The sequence below is a fragment of the Opisthocomus hoazin genome, unplaced genomic scaffold (assembly GCF_030867145.1).
Source record: "Opisthocomus hoazin isolate bOpiHoa1 unplaced genomic scaffold, bOpiHoa1.hap1 HAP1_SCAFFOLD_53, whole genome shotgun sequence".
Taxonomy (NCBI): domain Eukaryota; kingdom Metazoa; phylum Chordata; class Aves; order Opisthocomiformes; family Opisthocomidae; genus Opisthocomus; species Opisthocomus hoazin.
The window spans coordinates 173,421-188,972 of record NW_027449013.1 but is presented as its reverse complement, the minus strand read 5'-3'; the positions used below and the strand labels follow the sequence as shown (position 1 = coordinate 188,972).

The 15,552-nt window shown below is 51.6% G+C and overlaps 1 protein-coding gene across 1 annotated transcript in view; it reads left to right on the top strand.

Annotated features, from left to right (window-relative positions):
- Positions 1 to 15,552, top strand: part of LOC142360181 (MAP kinase-interacting serine/threonine-protein kinase 2-like) — a 28,175-nt gene that overhangs the window by 71 nt on the left and 12,552 nt on the right. The window contains 1 exon segment of the mRNA XM_075412419.1: positions 147 to 217. Within this exon segment, the coding sequence (XP_075268534.1) occupies positions 147 to 217 (71 nt within the window).

Genomic DNA, 15,552 nt, shown 5'->3' with positions numbered 1-15,552 from the left:
ATGCCCCAGATCCACTGAACGTGGAAGGGAGATGCTCCAGAAGCCCTTACACAAAACCTATTGTGATAAGCCATCTCGCCGTCGATTTCTTCCTGGATGGAGTTTATCAGGCCCTGCCGACCCTGAGACAACGTGGTTATTCACAGACAGATTAACTTGGTACTCTGCAAGAGTCCATACCCAAACTCGAGACACCAAGGCCTTAGTCAGTGTGCAGGTACAGTACTAACCCAGACACGAACCCCAGCGTGTCACTTCATCCCAAGTGCCACATTCACCGCACCTTCTTCCATCGCCTCGCGCCGATGAATTGTTTTCCAGGCTCTTCCACCCGTCGCAGCTCAGGTAGCTGCACTCTGGCTCAGGGCTGACTGGGGAACTTCTCAGTGCTTGAACTTTGCTTCGGACTTGGTACGAGCACGAGACTTCACCCCTTTGGCTTGGCCCCCAGCAGAAGGCAGGCAGGCTGCAGGTCTGCAAGAGGTTGGATAGAACTGAGCTTGTACACCTACCAGAGATTAAAAACCAACCAAAGGAAAAGCCCAGAGACACTGCGTTAGAGAGTGGCAGAAAGAAACATCGTGGCTGGTCACTGTTTACGACACAGGGTTTGGAAGTCAGGAGACTGGAGCTCCCAGCAGACTCCACTGTTTGAATGGAAACACCCCTGAGCTTTTGATCCGGACAGAAATATCACAGACTGCCCCCATCTCAACTTTGCAGTTGCCTGAAGCTTTTGGTTGTCTATGCCCAGTTCTCTTCCACGCTAACAGAGTATGTTTAACCTGCAAAACAACACTACAAACAGGCAGCCAAACGCCTCTTCTCTCCAAGATGTGAAAAGTGCAGGTAAAGACAGCACAGGTACCATGACCAGTCTTCTGGTCTGAGTCAGGTTTTAAAAAGCAAAGTCTTCTGCACCTCTGTTTTCCAGCTGCTGCCAACAGCTGCAGAAAGGGTCTGGTGCTGATCAGCTGAAGGATCGATGCTCACTGCCAAACTCCAGAAGAGGACATTACACCTCAGGCTGCAGACTCTGAGCCCAGCCTGAAGGACTGAGTGACCTGTCTCTGGCCATCGGGCTGACTGCAGCATTGCACATGCCCTGGCTTCTCAAGCTCTTCCCCAGCAGTCCCCTCCTGGCCACTCTGCTACAGGCTGCCATAGGGTCTCAGGGACCCATATTCAGGACCCACTCTGGCATCTCCCATCAAGAACGTTACTGAGATGCTCTCCCAGCACACTGTGCTCCTCTCACCTCTTCTGGTCTCTCTGCATTGTCCGTTTCTGATCTCCTGCCACAGGTTCTGACCTTCCCTCAGATTCACACTGCTCATAACAGTCCCTCGCTTCAAGGAAGTCAACAAAATGACCACATTCTCCAGGTCCTTGTCTCTCATGGGAACTTCAGTCGGACAGCCAATACAGAAAATGGCAGTGTGATCACAAAAGCATCAAGGCTTGCCCCAGAGGTAGGCAGGGTGAGATTTTCTGGTGTTCTGCAGGGAAGCACAGCACAAAGAAACCTGGTGAGGTTTAAGCATTTACAACTTTACTGGGCTTTAACAGGCTTCTGCTGCCTTCTGCAGACCTCTTGGCTGTTAACACGCCAAACTTCCCAGCCCCCTAGGATGTGAGATGGCTTGTTTTGGCTTGGACTAGGCTATCAGTTAACACCTGCACTGCTGAACCCTCGCTGACCTGAGTGTGCTCCTCACAGCTCTGTCCCCTGCACCTTGTGGGAAGGGAGGCTCAGAGTAAACAGTGCTGCACAGATACAGGCTGATGGCAGCACAATGGGAATATATATATGAGATTGGTGGGGAAAAGGTCGACTATCGACACTGGGAAACATGATGCCAGTTCAGTGTCTGCAGCAGGATCCAGGCAGCTGCAGAACTTAGCAGTGACTCTCTTTGGAGACCATAAGGCAACGGGGACCCTCACTCCCACAACTGGCCCTCAATGACATCCCACTTCTCATATCCCTGCTCTCCCTTTCCCCTCCAGCTTTCCAGACTGTGGGAGTTGTCCTCTAAGGGTAAGACAAGAGAAAGTGCCCCTTGCTGAACCGCCACCATTTCCCCCACTGGAACCACCCCAGGTCTGCACACAAGGACATCGGGCAGTGGCAGCAGTTCACTCCCGTTCTGCTCCCTCCATACCCCTTTGACCACTTGAATGAAGTCTGCTCCCGGGATCTTCCTCCTGCCCACAACAGCCTCCCTAAAGAACTCGACTATCGGCTACTTCTGTTTGCACAGGAGGTTATGCATCACGATGAGATCCTGGGGTGCACAAAGAAGGGGGAGCCGTCCTTCCCCTAGGGCCATAGGTCCTCTCTGGTGGTGAACACTGGAAAAGATCAGAAAACACCCTGAGAGCACCCATACCCACAGTCACTGTGCCAGCAGGTGTGACACCATCTGGGGTAAAGCAGCGCAACTCTACTGACCTGCTCTTCTCTCTCCTGTCTTCCCTTTCTTCTGAGGGTTTCCGTCAGCAGGGTTTGCTCCTGAGTTCCTGCAGATGTAACCAGAAACCCTTCTGTTACGGCCTAGGAAATAACTCACCCAGCAGCTATTTTTCAGAAAGGGCTGCGGTTACTTGTCTGACACCAGCAATGCCCAGACAGAGCTTCTGATGCACCTCCTGAGCACAGGGATGCAGACAAGGGGCTGCTAACACTTAGAGTAACCCACATCATTTAAGAACACACAACAGGGACTTGAATGTGAAAATGAGCACAAAGGCAGGCGTCTTCTCACAATCACTACCTCTTTGTTTTTCATGTCCATATTTTCCTCACCATGAGGAGGAAACACAGACTCTGCAGGCCCTGCAGTCAAATACCGTTCTGGGGGACAGGCGAGAGAAGAAAGCAGAGAGACCTGAACAGGGAATTTTCAAATGGATGATGAATCAAGTAGAAGCAATGGCAAAGTGTAGTACCAATTTACAGAAATTTAAACTTGACGGAACTGAGTAGTAGAAGTGAGTATTACAGAGAAGTAGAGGGCAGCACTGCAATCAGAAGGGTAAGCAACGCAGACAGCTCTAACCGCAGTTTTTCACCTGATTGCCTTAAACAAAACAGGCTTGAGATCCCCATTGCTCACTTCACCCTGGAACAGTCTCATTCCTCCTCTGACAGCCACTGTGCACCTGGCTGAGGACTGACACAATCCACACAAGGAGTAACCAAAGCTAAACACCGTACTTTCCTGGGTGAAATCTCACTGTTATTGCAGGAACCAGGAAGTAAAAAATCCCTGACAGGCTGACTGGAGCATCCCGGCTGTTATAAATCCACCCACCCTCGGTACCCCCATTTCCCAAGAGCTGGCAGCACAGCTTGGGTGGGGGGAAAGGCACAAATCAGACCTTGGGGCCGAGACTCAGGCACAAACATCTGCCAAGGGAGCCGCATCCAGCCAGGAGCGCTCCCCACTGGCTTCTCTGACAGCTCAGCCCTGGGGCGTGCTCCCACCAGGAGGGAGAAACCACTCCCATGTCTGGAAATCCCCGTTTATGACAGGCTGTCAGCAGAGAGGGGTGCTCCACGAGCACGAGCCCCACACGACAGCCTGGGGACAGCAGAGGCCCCGGTCTGTCACCACCAGCTGAGCCCTGGGGCGCAGGGCTGGGAACGGGGCCATGGCCGGGCCTGGGGGGAGAAGGGCTCCAGCTCCCTCCCCCGGCCCCTCCGCACGGGGAGATCCCTGCTGCTGCTGCTGCTGCTGTTGCTGCTGCTGCTGCTGCTGCTGCTGCTGCTGCTCCCCCAGCCCGGCCCTGCCCCAGCCCTGCTCTCCCTCGCCCCGGCTGCCCCCCCCCCCCCCCCCCCCATCTCTCACCTCTTTCTCCTCAGGCCCCTCAGCCTCTGCCCCCCCCCAGCCCTGCCCCAGCCCGGCTGGGACTGACAGACCGCCTCCGGCTCCACTGATTGGCTCAGCTGTGGCTGGTGGGCGGGCACAGACAGCCCGGGCCTCTCCTCACAGCTCCGCTGATTGGCTCAGCCATGGCCAGTGGGCGGGCAAAGGCAGCCCCAGGCCTGTCCTCACAGCTCCGCTGATTGGCTCAGCCATGGCTAGTGGGCGGGCACAGGCAGTCCGGGCCTGTCCTCACAGCTCCGCTGATTGGCTCAGCTGTGGCCAGTGGGCAGGCACAGGGGGCCCGGGCCTCTCCTCCCAGCCCTGTCAGGGATTTCTGGTTTCCTGCCCACACCTTCCCTTTTCCCCAGAGTTTTCTCTCCCCCCCCCCCCCCCCCCCCCTCTCTCGCAGGCCATGGTGAGCTGACTCTGCACAGACCGTCCCGTGGGTGGCACGGGCTGTGAGCACAGGCTGGTCGGTGCCTCAGAGCTGCGGGCTGAGCTGTGCTGCCGCTGGAGGCTGGGTGGGTGTGGGCCGCGGGCAGAGGTGCTTTTTGCTGGTCGTTATTGCTGTGGGGGCCTGTGGCAGCGGTGGGAAGGTCGTCAGCCTGCAGCTCTGCAGCAGCTGAAGCTGCCCTGAAGGAGTTGTAATGGCAGGTGCTGCTCTGGGTGTTTTGTTTTCAGTAATGGTGTCACTGAGTTGGAATTGTGTCTGTGTGATCAGGTGCTGGGGATCTTCTGGTGCTGCTCTGCTGTTTCTGGAGCGCGACCTGAGAGCCTTTGTCACCCAGAGCTTTCCTGTCTGTGCCCAGAGGAGCGATGGCCACGGCGCTGAATGACTCCCGTGAGTAACGGCTTCCCCAGTAGGCTTGGGGTTAGCGAATGCCCATGGACAAACAAATGCAGAATGTGTTTCCTCCAAGGATTTTGATGTGCTGCCACTCTAGAGTGAATCTGAAGATGTTTTGACCTCCTTCTCCTCCTCTTTCTCTTCTCTGTTCTTCCTTCTGCTTTTCCTCCTCCTACTCCTCCTCCTCTGGTTCTTCATCATCCTCTTCCTCTTTCTCCTGTTCTTCCACATCCTGCTACTTCTGTTCTTCTTTGCCTTGTTTTTCCTCCTCTTTCTCTCATTCCTCCTTTTTCTCCTGTTCCTCTTCCCTCCTCCTCTGCCTTCCTCTTCCTCCGTCTCATTCCCACGCATCCTGTCGCTGGATCCCCAGGAGAAGAGCTCAGCACCTCCCTCTGCACATCCTCTCCTCGGGAAGCTGTGGAGAGTGGTGAGGTGGCCCCTCAGGCTCTTTTTCTCCAAACCAGACTATTGCAGTGCACTCAGCTGCCCAGCATCCATCTGCCGAGCATCTGCCCATGCCGGGCCCTTTCTCCACAGAGGAGAAGCAATGCTGGTGGCACCAAGGCTGGCTGGAGGGCAGCAGCACGGGCACCTCTCCCTGGCTTTTCCCCACCGGGCAGCCTGCTGCGTGTGCTGGTGCCTGGTGTTGTCCCTCCCCAGGGGCAGGACTCTGCGCTTCCTGGGCTGCACTTGTTGGGGCTCTGTTGGGGCAGGGTGTGACCCTGGGCTGGTGCAGAGAGCAGCACCACGTCATGACTCCGTGCAGGAGCTGGGGTTTGGGTGCCACCGTCGCGAGGCTGCACCCAGCAGTGCAGGCTGGTTGGGGAGCAGTGCCCCGAGATGTGGGGGCAGAGGGTGTGGGGAAGAGGGGGATGGGCTGGGTGGTGAGCGATGAGGCACGGGCTGGCCCTGGAGACCCCTGGGCTGGAGACACTGGCCCAGGGACCAGCCGAGAGCTGCAGGCCCGGAGCTGAGCAGCATTTGCCTTGGGGGAGAACAACAAAACACTGCCTGGCACACAGAGAAGGACCCCTCAGTATTCACATCCCACCCCTCCCTGTAAAAGAAAGCTAAAAAGGGTGAAGACAGCAATGCCATCTGCACTGTTGGTAACACTGAGGCTTTTTCTGTCGTTTTAATGAAATTTTTTTATTCGGATAATTGCATCTGGGGGGCTGGGAGCCCTTGAGGGCCAGCGCGTGCCGCAGCTGATGGCCCAGTCCCGGTTTGGTCGTCTGGTGAGGGCCCCTCCAGTGTCCCTGGTGTGGTGCTGGCCTCTTGTTGGCTGGAGAGTCCTCAGAGCTGCTGGTGCTCATCTTTCAGGGTGGCCGTGGCCCCCCAGGAGAGTTCCCTGTCCCGGTTGGAAGTGGAGAGCCTGGGCACAGCCTCCCTGGACTCCTCCTGGGGCTCTTCTTGCTCCGTGGGGATGGCAGCAGGAGCAGCGGGGTGGCTGGCGGGTGCCCACCAACAGCGGTGGATGAGGTGCCGAGGAGCTCGTCTGTGCCGGATATCGCAGGGCTCCCGGGGGAGGCAGAGACCCTCCTCAGGAGGCAGCGGGGCCGGGGGCATCTTGGTCAACGTGGCCATGATGGTGTCTTCCACCATGGCTGCCTCCAACCCCCTGTTGTCAAAGATCTGCTCCAGCTCCTGATGGACCCAGGGCTGCAGGGTCTGCAGGAGCATTGGGTGGTTCTGGAAAAGGTTCATCCCGTTCAGGGTACAATACAATACAGACAATAATAAACTGTATAGCGCAGTCCCATACCTACCATACCCACAATACCCACAATAGCTGCAAAACAATAAATACTATACAATACATACTGTACAGTGCAATGCATACTCTACATAGAGTAAACTACATGCAACATATTATAAAACAAAATACCTTAGAAAACTAAATACTCTAGAATGAATAAACTGTTATAAATACTATACCATACATTAGGACAGGACACATACAATACACACAAGGCAATGCAAGAAAAAATACAATACATGCAATACAATACCTACAATATGGTATACAGTACATACAAGACAATACAAAACAATACAAAACACAGTACCGTTTTTTCAATACAATACCAAAGCAATGCAAAATACAATGCACAGAATACTATAGAATGCACAGTGGAATACATCAAATTTAAAAAATACTGTATGATAACACAATACGTAAAATAACAAAATACCACACAGGACATGAAAATGCACAGATACGGTACAATAAATACCATCCCTTACAACACAACACATACCATACATTCCATGTCATTCACTAAACAACACAAAATATACAGTGCAGTGCAAACAACACAAAATGCATTACATACAATACAGAACACTATACGTACCATACATGCCATACAAGACACACCATACCATATGTAGCACACGGTACATAGCACAACATTCCGTACCATACAATACATATCATGAAATACATACCATACAGGACAATGCAGTGCAGTACATACAATTCACTGCATAGAGTAAGCTACGTACATACCATACCCTACAATACCACACGGTTCATAAAATACAACGCATACAGTACAGTAGATACAATCCAAGAGCACAAACAGTGCAATACAATACAATACATACAATAAATACGATAACGTCATATGATACATACGATACACAGTGCAATACACTCTGTAGAATACATACCATACGGTACAAAATACAACACAAAGACATTCAATATGCCACAGAACACAATACAAAACAATAACTGCCACACCATACAATACAGTGTGTACAACACAACACACACAATGCATGAAATACAATTAATACCGTACCATACAGTGCAAAATATCATACAATACATACAACCCAATGCAAACTATAATGCAATGCGTATAACACAAAGCAAAATACCATACAGTGCCATGCCATATTGTACCATACCATGCTGTACCATACATTTCCATGCTGTACCATACAGTGCCATACCGTACCCTACCACACCACACCAGACCACACCATCCCTACCTGTGACGGATGCCCTCCTCCTGTCTGACCTAACTGAACTCTGGTCCACGCAGATGCTCAGCAAGTCGGCCTGGCCAAAGTTACTCCTGTTGTGTGAGCGGTCAGTGGGAGCTCAGCACCCAAACCAAAAAAAGTGGTTTGGCTGGAGACTTGCCTGAGAAGGGACCGAAACTGCATGAACGCAGCAGAAAATCTGACCACAAATCAACCACTTTATGCCGTTAAGTATCTGCAGTCATCAGGGTCCGCTGAGCTCTCCCTCCACAGCAGCTGGCTGCATGGCCGTGACCTCCCCTGGATCTCCCAAGGTCACTCCTCGGGGCTGAGAGGTCCCTGACCTGACCCCACACACCGGTGGCTTGGTAAGTGACATTTTGTGCATGCATGTGACATTTAAGATACACTTAGTAAGCTTACGCAATAGTCGTTGTTTCCCATACTGACTTCCAGTGTAGCAGATGATAGCAGAGTATTGACCACCAGTCCTTCTGTATTTTATTAAATATTTTGCATACCGAAATGTAGTGATTAGAACTGAATGAATTAACTGCTAGCTCAGATCTGAGTGATCTCTGACTCTTCTCCTGTGTCAATACCATACCTACCATGCATACAATACCATACACGCCAAACAAAGCCATACATACCATAGACACCTCAATGCCGTAGCTTACCCTAAGGACCATACAATGGCATACCGTACCATACCATACCCACAGCATCACACCGTACCCACTGCATAGTACAAAAGACACCACACCTTACAAAACAAAACACTGTATGTACCATACCATGCCTCACACATACAACAAATGCAACGCAGAATGGAATACAATGCAAAATGTAACGCAAGACGTTCAAAACAATACCGTACCGTACCCAATGCCATACCATACCCACAACCAAAATACCATACCATACCGTATGTACCAGACAAACAGTAGAACATACAGTACCAGACCATGCCTACCATACCTACAAACCGTGCCACGGAAACCGCACCACACATGCAGTGCATACCAGACAATCCTACCTACCCTCACTGTACAAAATACAGCACATTACAAAATGCAACACTGTAAATGCCATACCATACAGAATAACACAAAATACTGTATGAAACACGCTACACACAATGCAATAGAAACACGACGATACAAAAAAATACGATACAATACAAAATAGAACACGTACAATGGAGCCTATAGCCCTCCATCTCAGAACTCCAGCTGTGGGACTCATTCCGCCGTGTCTCGCTTATCCCAGTGGATCTGTGATGGAATACAGCACACGTTGTGTGCACTCTTGTACAAGACAGCCTGCAATACCGCAGGGCCATACAACACAAACCAAAGTCCAGTGCAAGCCATACACTACAGGCTGTACGGTACAAGCCACGCCACACATAAAACACACTGCAAAATACATTGCAACGCAAAATGCATTACAATACGTACAATACAATAAATATCGTACAGTAGAATACAGTATATAAAATACGATACAAAACCCCCACAATACAATACAGAATTCAATACAATTCAAAATACAGTACGCACAATGCAATAAATACAACACCATGCCCTACAGTACATACCATACAACACCACACACACAATGCACACCATGGAACACGTGCATTACAATGATGCCATAGCATGACGTACAGTACATGCAATGCAACGCAACGCAAAAACCACAGAGCACATACATTCAATAGAAAATACAACACAAGCAACACAACACCTACTATAGCACACACTATAGATGTTACATACTATCAAATGCACACAATACAATACAAAATACAGTAGAAAAGAAATTACAGTACCTACAGCACAAAACACACAACAGAGAGAAGACAATACACACCGCGCAATGCAATACAATGTGTACACAACATACAGTACATACAGTACCTACAGGCTGTACAACCTATACAATCACAGAATCACAGAATCAGAGAATAGTAGGGGTTGGAAGGGACCTCTGTGGGTCATCTAGTCCAACCCACCTGCCAAAGCAGGGTCACCTACAGCAGGCAAAATACAATACATACCATAAAATAGAATACAATCGATACAATGCACAACATAAAATACAATGCACACCATACCATACATACCATACCATACAATGCGTACCATACAACACAATTCCCACTGGACTAGAAAATACAATACAATAAATACCATGCCATGTACTACACCCAAAATAATACATAGAATACATACAATAAAATAAATACCGTAACATACATTAAAGAAAACACATAAAATACAGTATAGTACATCAAATACATAAAATTCAATGCAAAATACAGTACAATGCCATACCATACAATGTCAGACCATAAATTACCATACCATACACTACCATACCATACATTACATACCGTATGTTACAATATAATACAAAAAAAATACATAAAATACAATAAAAAACAAACCATACAATACAGACAATACTTACAAAAAATAAATACCACACCTTACAATACATTGCATATAATAAAATAAATGCCATACCATAAAATAGAACACCAGACTTACAATACAAACAGTACAATGCAATACAAAAGAGAATCAAACCCCACACAATACACACAACACAACACAGAGAACAGACCAAACCCAGTACAACACAAAACCCAGTGTAATACACCGCATACCATACATTCCGTACCATTCTGTATTCTACACACCATACATATAATACAATATGAAATACAATGCAAAACGAAGCACAGCATCCAAAATAAATACAATAGAAACAGTTAGACAACACACTGCATAGAGCACAACAGCATACTACACAATAAATACAGTGCAATTGCAATAGAAAAATAAAATACAAATTAGAAACATACAACATGATGCAGACAATGCCCTACAATACACAAAACACAAAACAATACCCACAGTACCGTACCATGCCTACCATACCACACAATACACACAATACACTACACAAAACAATAAACAATACAGCAGAAAATACATGATAGGATGTAATACAAAAAATAAAATAAATACGGTACTGTACAATGCACACAATACGATACACACTCTATGACACAATACATACCACACAACATATACAACACATACAGTACAATAGATACACACCACACAGCACAGACAATACGACACCATAACAAAACTTGCCTTTCGATATATAGCACACTGTTCATGCCAAACACCATACACCCCAATGCCACATCCCCAAGACCATACCCCCAACACCAAAACCACAAAATACACCACACTGTACAAAATACACAGCACAGAAACGCTGTACACACCACACCGTGCATACATTGAACGCAATGCAAAATCTGACGCCACACAGAATGTAACGCAGACAGCACAGCACCATACCCCATACCATGCCCAGCGCTGTGCCACACGGGCAGTACAAAACTGAATACAATTCTTACAGTACAGACCATACCGTCCCTACCAGACAAAATACCCTACCATACCAAATAAAAAACCGTACTATACCAGATACGAAACCATACCATACAAAATACAATAATACACGATACATACCACACAATACATGCCATGGAGCACACACTGCACCATACAAGGCTTACCATCCTATAGCGTCCTGTACCGTTCAAAATGCCATCCACACCATCCAAAATGCCATCCACACCACAAATACCTTATCATGCACTAAACTCCACACCATGCAGCAGACCCAACACGCAGCAGAGGGTACAGCGCACACCACAGAAGACAGGACACAACACACACCGTCCCAAACAGCGCCGTGGCAGCCCTGAGCTCACCTCCAGCTCTCCCGTGGGTGTCCTCCGACCCCTCCATTCCCGCTTAAAGCCCTCTCCGTCCGTCCCGCCGGCTGACCAGGGCCGTACCCACACGCCCGGGGCCTCCTCCCGATCCCACCGAGGTCCCTGGGAGGGTGAGGAGGGTTCCGCCGACAGCCCCGAGCAGTGCCCTGCTGCCGCCCCTGCCCAGCCCTCCACTGAGCCTTGCTCCCGGCACACAGACGGCCCCTGGCCCTGCCGCGCTGGCCGTGCCCACGCCGAGCTGGGCTGTGCGTGCCGCAGACGGCAGAGCCCAGCTCCGCGGCTTGGGGTCCCTCCCGGACACCCCTCCGCCTGCCCACCCCCTCCCGCAGCTCGGCCCCCGGGCAGAGCCCCGCGTCTGCCTGTGGCACCCCGGCCGGCCGGCTGGCTGTCACCCCTCCGGGAACAGCCCCGCGCACCCCTCTGCCGGACCCCGGGCGGGCGGTTGCCTGCGGGGACAGGCGCTGGGGCCGGGCGGCTGCGGGGGCTCTGCCGGGCGCAGGCAGCCCCGGGGAAGCCAAGGACGCCGCGTTCCGCCCGCTGCCGGCGCCTGCGCTGCCGCGTCCCTGGGCATCGCCGTGCCGACGGGTGTGGCCAGTGCCCACTGGTGGCCATTGGTTGCTGTTGGTGGCTCCGCCCACTGTGGGCGGTTCCCATTGGTGGCTCCACCCAGTGCTGGCTCGGCCAATCCGCGGCCTGGGCCCGGGGCTGGGGGCCCGCCCCCTGGGCCCCACACAGCACAGCAGCCAGCACAGCACCGACAGTGTCACACAGACCGTGGGCACAGGGCAGTCGGTACCACAGAACGCAGCAGCACAGCACAGGGAACGCGACAGAGAGCAGACAGGGCAGTGAATCCCACAGCGCAGCACACGCTGCACACCGCGCAGTGCACAGGAACGCAGCGCAGAAATCAGGAACGTGAAATAAAACGAGGAGCTGGCATGTGACTGCTAGTGACATGTGCTGTGACAGTTAACGAGTGCGTCCCGTGTGACACAATTCCTTCAGAGGATGATGTCGGAGTAACCCAGAGGTGTTTTTCTCCCCTCTCCCTGTTCCAGGTTTCCTCCAGTAATCGCCAGTCTGATGCGACTCATCCGACGGAAGCTTGCCAGCAGCCGTCACTGTTCCTGCTTGTGGAGGTGAGTTTCTTGTGACAGGGCTGTCTGCCCCAGCGTTTCCTTTTCGGAAGCATCTGATGTTCAGCTGAAAGAGAAATCAGAAATCTTCCACTAAAATTCACGCTTTTCTTTGTTCGTTCTGGTTGGGTTTATGGTCCTGGATCGTTTATCAGCTGGGTAGGTGCAGGAGCGCGTGTGTAGGAACACGGTGGAAACCCTGGAGCAGTGATGGAGCTCTGGTTTCAGCAGCAATGGAGGGATGTGTCATGCCTGCACCCAGTTTTGAACCAGCGTCGCAGTAACTAAAGTTTTTGCATGTGTTAACATGATGGATGTTACATGATGTCCTTCATCTGTTGTGGCTGCTTTAGTTCTTGACTCCATCAAAATCAGCTGTAGTGCTGGAAGTTGCAAAATGTTCTCCTCTTCTTGTGTTATTTGGTGGTTATTCCAACCACCAAACAGCTCTGTGTGGCTGTGCTTTAGCTTTGCAATGTGCAACATTTATGTCAGCAGAGTTCCAGTAATTGCTAGAAATGCAACTGTGGTGTTTGGTTTGGTTGTTGCTTTTTTTTAGAGTATAAACTATTTCCTCAAAGTTTTAGTGGATTTCATTGGCCAAAGTCACAAGGCATGATTGCACCTTGATTTCATTCAAGCTGTTCCAAGGGAAAGTACTGAAAAATGCTACAGAATCTCTTTCAGCTTCCCCTCCTCCCCACCCCGCTACTAAAGCTGCTGTTGCTCTTTCAGACAGAAGGGCTGTCATTTTCACAGGGTGTCTTTGTCAAGTTTGGCAAAAATCCCGTTCCTGGCTGTGCCACTCCTTCCTGGGTCCTGTCTGTGTGCACACACGACTGTATTCAGTGGGCGGAATTACGGGAAGGAGTTTGCAGCAGGCTGCTGTCGGCCATGGGCAGTGCTATGGAGTAGTTATTTCTGCAGTAGCCAAGTAGAGCTGTGAGGAACTGGGAAGCGTGCTGAGGTCTGACGTGCCTGGAGACGTTTGGTGATGTAGACGTAGCATGGGGTTCTTTCTTCCTTACAGCGTCTCATCTGTCTGTCTGTCTGTCCCAAGGGCTGGAGGCGTCAGTTAAACCCAGTGGCTTTCCACCACAGATGGTGAAAATCTCAGGAGTACGACTTTGGTGGGTCCTGTCGGCATGTGGGCAAGGGCACTGGTCTGCCAAGATGATGTGACATCCTCAGAAGAGTTTGGTGTCTTTTCTCACTTTTGGAGTGTTGCCAAGTTACACTCTGGGCTTTCTCATTCTGCTCTGATCTTGCAGAAGCTCGGTCCTTCTTTGTCCCTCTCCTGGGTACCTTTCTGGAAAGCCATTCCAGAGGCCCATGGTGTCTGAGCAGGGGCTGTGTCCCTTCGCGCGGTGGCTGTTGGCGAGCTGCCAGCTCACAGGGGCTGGTGGCTGTCACCCTCCTTGCTGTGTGAGGGACAGGGAGCAGATGGGACCCCGTGCTCTCCTGGCCTGCCTGGATGTGTGCTTGGCAGATGTGAGCAGATGGAGATGGCTGCTTTGTTGAGAAGAAACAAGAGTACCTCTGAGATTTAGTCAGTTAAATGCTCAGCTGTTAGGAAAGAAAGAAAAGGCTTCCAGAGGGTGGAAGGCAGGGTGTGGGGGGGCGCCCCGGGCCATGCTGGGAGCTGTAGTCCTGGGGCCTGCCCTGGGGCAGGGGCTGCTGCTGGCCATGTTGGTTCCCGGGGCATGCTGGGAGCTGTAGGCCCGGGGCAGGGGCTGCTGGGTGGCAATGTTGGTTCCCGGGGCATGCTGGGAGCTGCAGGCCCGGGGCAGGGGCTGCTGGGTGGCCATGTTGGTTCCCGGGGCATGCTGGGAGCTGTAGGCCCGGGACAGGGGCTGCTGGGTGGCCATGTTGGTTCCCGGGGCATGCTGGGAGCTGCAGGCCCGGGGCAGGGGCTGCTGGGTGGCCATGTTGGTGTGGCGGGGACAGGATCCACTCCAGGCCCCGGCTGAGGTGAGGGCTGGGGCTGCCCGTGAGGGGAGCGGGGCCGTGGGGCGGGCACTGGGGGCTGTGCTGCCTGCTGGCCACGCGAGGGGGGCGGGGGGGAGCTCCCCGCTGGAGCCGGGCCCGGCTGGGGCAGCCCCGGGGGGGAGCCCAGAGCTGGGGAGGGGCAGGGGACGGAGACGGAGCCCCCGGGCACAGGCACCAGCGGGCTGTGGGCTGAGCAAGGGAAGGCAGAGCTGCTTCTCTGTGTGTTGCCTTTCCCTCTGCTCCCTTCTCCCCTCCCTGTGTGTTGCCTTTCTCTCTGCTCCCTTCTCCCCTCCCTGTCCCTCGGTGAGGCTGGTGTCCTTCCCTGGTGTCCTTCCCTGGTGAGGTGAGCTCCCAGCCCGGGCTGAGGGAGAGAGAAAAGGGGTGAGGGGGGAGGGGTCGCAGCCCTGAGTGTGCAAGTTTCATACAGACGCCCGGTTCTGAAGATACAGCGTGTGTGTGGGTCAGCGTTACCTGAAGATTTTTTTTCCTGGTTGATTTGATGCAGCGTGGTACATTTTGGTGGGAACAGGGGGATGATGTATCCGAAGTTGCTGAAAATGAGGTAATCCTGGTCATAGGTTTTATTTCTTTGCCTGTTCTGGGAGCATCATTCTGCATGTATTGCTAAATGTATGTCTTCATTTCATTGAAACTGCAGTGTAAAACTGGAAATATTGTACCTGCAAAAGAATGGGAACAGCTGTCCTTGTTCGCCAAGGTGAGCAGAGAAGCAGTGGAGAGCAGTTTGCAGGATCAGAACTTCAGCCTGCTCTGGGTGATAGACCCTCAGGTGGGTAAAGAGAAACCTCGCTTTTTGAAATACAACTCTTCCTATCATGGTATTTCTTTTGTTCGGTTGTGTTGGCAGTCAGACTCTAA